Below are 4,183 nucleotides of genomic sequence, written 5' to 3'. Positions count from 1 at the left end.
AAGACATGAAAGAAAAGCATTAATTACTCCCACACTCTAGTACACCGGGGAGGAATGTGTAATGTGTTCCTTGCTGGTAATTGAAGCACAAAGTGAGAGGGAGAGAAAAAAGGTTGGATGTATCCCACCATAAAAAATAGTGATATGTGAACCACTTTTAGGAGTTTAGGCTTTATCCATCCCCAAAATTGTGCTGACAAACGTACAAACCCAAGGGCCACCAATATAGTACTCCGTAGTCCGTAGAGCAGAGCTTAGCTTGCATTTAATTTACATACTCTCACCTCCCATAACTTACTTACACACAGATTCGAGACTCTGTCTCTTTGCCTGTCTAGCAGTTCAATAGTCCTTTCAACTTCTTTTGCAAGCAACCCCTACCACCCTTCACCCTCTCCTTAATTAACTCACTATTACCGACTACTCCCTCCCATCCTATTCATAATATCGTTAATACATACCGACGTAGTAAGCTATGCTACCGTATTGACGTACATTTTGAACACGTAGTGATACCGTGTGAGCACATAACACTACAAATTTATTCAATACATTTTTAACGACGTTTTTTATAAGCATCTCAAACTTGACACCATTTACTAACGTTGTGTCTCTAAATAATACTTGAGACGGAATTGTATATCAAGTTGCCAAACTCCTTTCCGATTTTTAATCTAACACAACAATTTAACAACAAAACGAATATGGTGTACAAAGCTAACAACAAAACGAATATTACACAAAGTACATGACACAATCATACAACAATTAATCAAGTACTCCGTAGCACACTAGCTAGAGACAAGGTTTATATTTTCCTAATAAAAGGAAAATATATATTCCTATTAAATTAATTATTACACAAATAACAATAATTAATCAAACTCAAACAAACAAAATAGTTGTAGCAAACATGCAACACCTAGATATAGCATACCATAACCCTATACTACATAAAACTCTGATTAACACACAAAAGATAGATAAAGTCCCAAAAGTCAAACCCACTCAGACAAGCAAGAAAAACCACCGGCCATGCAGACTGATATAATGCAGTACAGCCTTGTCATTTTCTATCAGTAGCTCCACATGCAGTCTAGCTCACTACTACCACCACCGCCACCCCAACCCATCCTTCCTCCACCACCGCTACCGCTACCGCTACCCCCACCGCTAATATTGCAATGGTTGTGATCATACCCATACCCATACCCATTACCACTGCCACTACCCCAAGTGGAAGTGGCATTACTACTTCCCATCATGACATCCAACTCACAACCACCATTACCTCCACTTTGAATAGGTGGTGCACCACCGATCCACGGGAGGTGGAGGTTATCCTGGAGAGACCTCAAGCTAGGGAAAACGGGCAATCCATTGAATGTGCTGCCCCTAGGCATTGTGTTGGTCATCATGGAAGTTGAAGTCATTGGTAGTGGAGTTGTAAAAGTGAGCTCAAAGGGGTTGAAGTTGCTCATATTACTGGTATTATTATTATTGTTATTTATATTAATATTGTTGTTGTTGTTGGAGAAACAGGACACGTGCTCTTTCTTGATAGGATTGTTGTTGGACTCACTCCCATCGTCGTAGGAGCAAACCTCATTCATGGCTCCTCGGTAAGGGGAGGAGTCCAGGAGTGGTGGAAGCTGATGAGAGGCGGAGATAGACGCCGAGGAGGGCGAGCTACATACATCATTGTTGTTATAGTTATAGAGCCCACTCATGATTCCATCACTTGGAGTTTTCTTTCCGCCTCCAGTGATGGTGGTGCTGGTGTTAATTGTTGAGACGATTCCGGTGGTTGTCTTTTGAAACACCCTTGAGATCACCCATTCATCCTACAAATCAAACATTTAAACCAACCTTAGGTTAATAAGGGTGCCCTAACAAGTAACAACTCAAGTTAGGGTACTATAAATCATTTTTTGAGGTTTAATTAATGATTGTCAAATTTGATTTTTATTTCCTGCTTTATGATGCAAATTATGTACTTGGTGTATCGTCTCAAAGTTTAACTCAGAAGATCACAACTTGAGGAAATTTTTATAAAGCTAAACTATTTCATAATTTTCAGAAAAGTCAAAACTTATTATTTCATGATGATAATCCTGAAATAAAGATATATCATATCAAATGTTAATAATTACTACTTACTACCTGAAAATACTCCAGTGTTGCCTACTTGACAGAAATTGATTGCACCATTCACTTACCTAGCAAACCTTCCTATAAAAATGAAACTACTTCAGCCTACGAGTAAGTTGTATGCTCTAATTAATTACTCAACTGACCACAATAACCATATTAACTAACATACCTCATTAAGTATGTAACCGAACTAGGAGGGTGACATGTAAATATCTAATTCAAATTAGGACGTGGATGTACTAGTGTAATCCCAACTGCAAGCTACTACTCCACTTCTTAAAATAGTTGATGGCAGTTTAATTACTTATTAGTATAAAGTATAAAATAAGAGAAGATAAAGATAATACGGAGTACTAAGTTAGATAACCTTAGAGGTACGGGAGAGGTAGTGGTAGGAAAATTTGCCTTCGAGGCGGTACTCATGCATCACCCAGTTGCTTTTTTCACCCTTAGGAGCTCTTCCCCGGTAAAACACCAAAGTCTTCTTCATTCCGACCAATGCACTTGTTTTCGAGCTGTATATTTCCCGGTCTTTCCCGGTTGCCTTCCAGTAACCCGCTTCGGTTGCCCGGTTAGTCCGTAACCCCGTAGGATACTTCCGGTCTCTTAAGCTAAAGAAGTACCACTCCTTCTCACCCATCTTTGCCTTCTCTGCACACACCCCATAACATTTATGTCAAAACACTATTTATTTATTTATTTTTTGGCAGCTTAAAACACAAATTTAACTTCATTCAAACTTTTTAAATTCTAAAATATATATATATATATATATTGTGTTAACAATAATTATAAGAAAATTTAACTAAAATACAATTATTTAAAAATTGTAAGTGATAACATTGTTTGAATTCATAAAGTGGGTACTCCGTAAGAAGTAAAACTAGAGTAAAATTTGTGTTAACCTAATTATAAGAAAAATTATATAAAAACACATTTTTTACAAAGCTTGGTGTAACACTAAAGTGAGAAACATTGTGTATTATGAACTCATTAAGTGAGTATAAGAAGTAAATCTTGGTAGAAATTATATAAAATATTATTGTGGTAGCAAAATAAATACATAAATATTAAGTTTTAACATTAAATTGTCATGCATATTATTCTTAGTAGTAAGTAAATTAGATACTACAAAAAGTATGGAGTAGACAAATCTAACTCAAAACCTACTCCATTAGCTTAACAACAACACATTACTGGTTAAAATTACAGTAAGAACGTGACAATAAACTCCGACCAAAGCCGAGGGGCGGTGAAAGAAAATGAAGGAAAATTTACCAGGAAGTTCCCAAGGCTCGCACTTGTTAAGATCAACTTCAGCAATAGCTCTACCAGTGAAATTTCCATCAAGAACCTTCTTAAGCAAGTAGTAAGAAATGAGTTCTTCATCAGTAGGATGAAACCTAAACCCAGGTGGTAAATTTGACTCACTCTTGTCAAAATTCAGAAAAAATGGTTGATCCATTTAATTTCCAAAACCCACCAAGTAAAATTAAAACTCTCTCAATAATCTGAAAAATAAAATGAACAAATTGAGGATTTGAAGGGGTGTTAAAAAGGAGAAAGAGAGGTGGGGAGGTGGGGTCCATACCCCAATGAACTGTGGTTTTTTCTGTTCTGTCGTGTCCTGTTTTTTCTTTTCTCTTTTTTTTCTTTTTATTTTTATTTTTTATTTCTAAAAACATTTATGATTTCCGTTTGCTTTAGGTGATGATGTGTGACATGAAGAGAGAGAGAGAGCGCGCGCGCGCTAGATAGAGAGAGAGTATGCGTGCGTGTGTTGGGAAATTTGCAGAGGGTATTCCTATCTGTCAGTGAAGACAATTTTAAACTTAAATTTTTTATTTCGATCTGTATTTTATAAAATTGTTTTTTATTTTTATTTTGGAGTATTACGGAGTCATATTTATTTGGGGATGTAAAAAAAATAAGAGGATCGATAAAGCTGAAACAATATCTAAAAATGTCAGCATAGTACCACAAGATTTTTTATTTTTTTATAAAAAATAGAAAAGAAAATGGTAAGTGG

General features: G+C 36.1%; 1 protein-coding gene across 1 annotated transcript; it reads right to left on the bottom strand.

Annotated features, from left to right (window-relative positions):
- Window positions 1–686: 686 nt before the first annotated feature.
- On the bottom strand, window positions 687–3,683 carry LOC110784782 (protein CUP-SHAPED COTYLEDON 2). Its single transcript, XM_021989225.2, has 3 exons — window positions 3,433–3,683; window positions 2,522–2,805; window positions 687–1,844 (listed from the first exon to the last, which is right to left on the bottom strand). Exons 1-3 carry the CDS (start codon window positions 3,617–3,619, stop codon window positions 1,077–1,079), a joined length of 1,239 nt encoding a protein of 412 aa, XP_021844917.2. The 5' UTR covers window positions 3,620–3,683; the 3' UTR covers window positions 687–1,076.
- Between the last annotated feature and the right edge of the window lie 500 nt (window positions 3,684–4,183).

The sequence above is a fragment of the Spinacia oleracea genome, chromosome 4 (genome assembly GCF_020520425.1).
Source record: "Spinacia oleracea cultivar Varoflay chromosome 4, BTI_SOV_V1, whole genome shotgun sequence".
Lineage (NCBI taxonomy): Eukaryota > Viridiplantae > Streptophyta > Magnoliopsida > Caryophyllales > Amaranthaceae > Spinacia > Spinacia oleracea.
Note: the sequence above shows the minus strand (reverse complement) of the source record. Positions and strands in the feature narration are given on the sequence as shown.

Bases quoted from the DNA above. Each gene is read 5' to 3' on its own strand.
- LOC110784782 (XM_021989225.2), bottom strand. From the start codon at position 3,619: ATGGATCAACCATTTTTTCTGAATTTTGACAAGAGTGAGTCAAATTTA. The intron at 2,806-3,432 runs GTAAATTTTCCT...GGGTGTGTGCAG, and splicing joins CGAGCCTTGGGAACTTCCTG to AGAAGGCAAAGATGGGTGAG. The intron at 1,845-2,521 runs GTTATCTAACTT...TTTGATTTGTAG, and splicing joins ACCTCTCCCGTACCTCTAAG to GATGAATGGGTGATCTCAAG.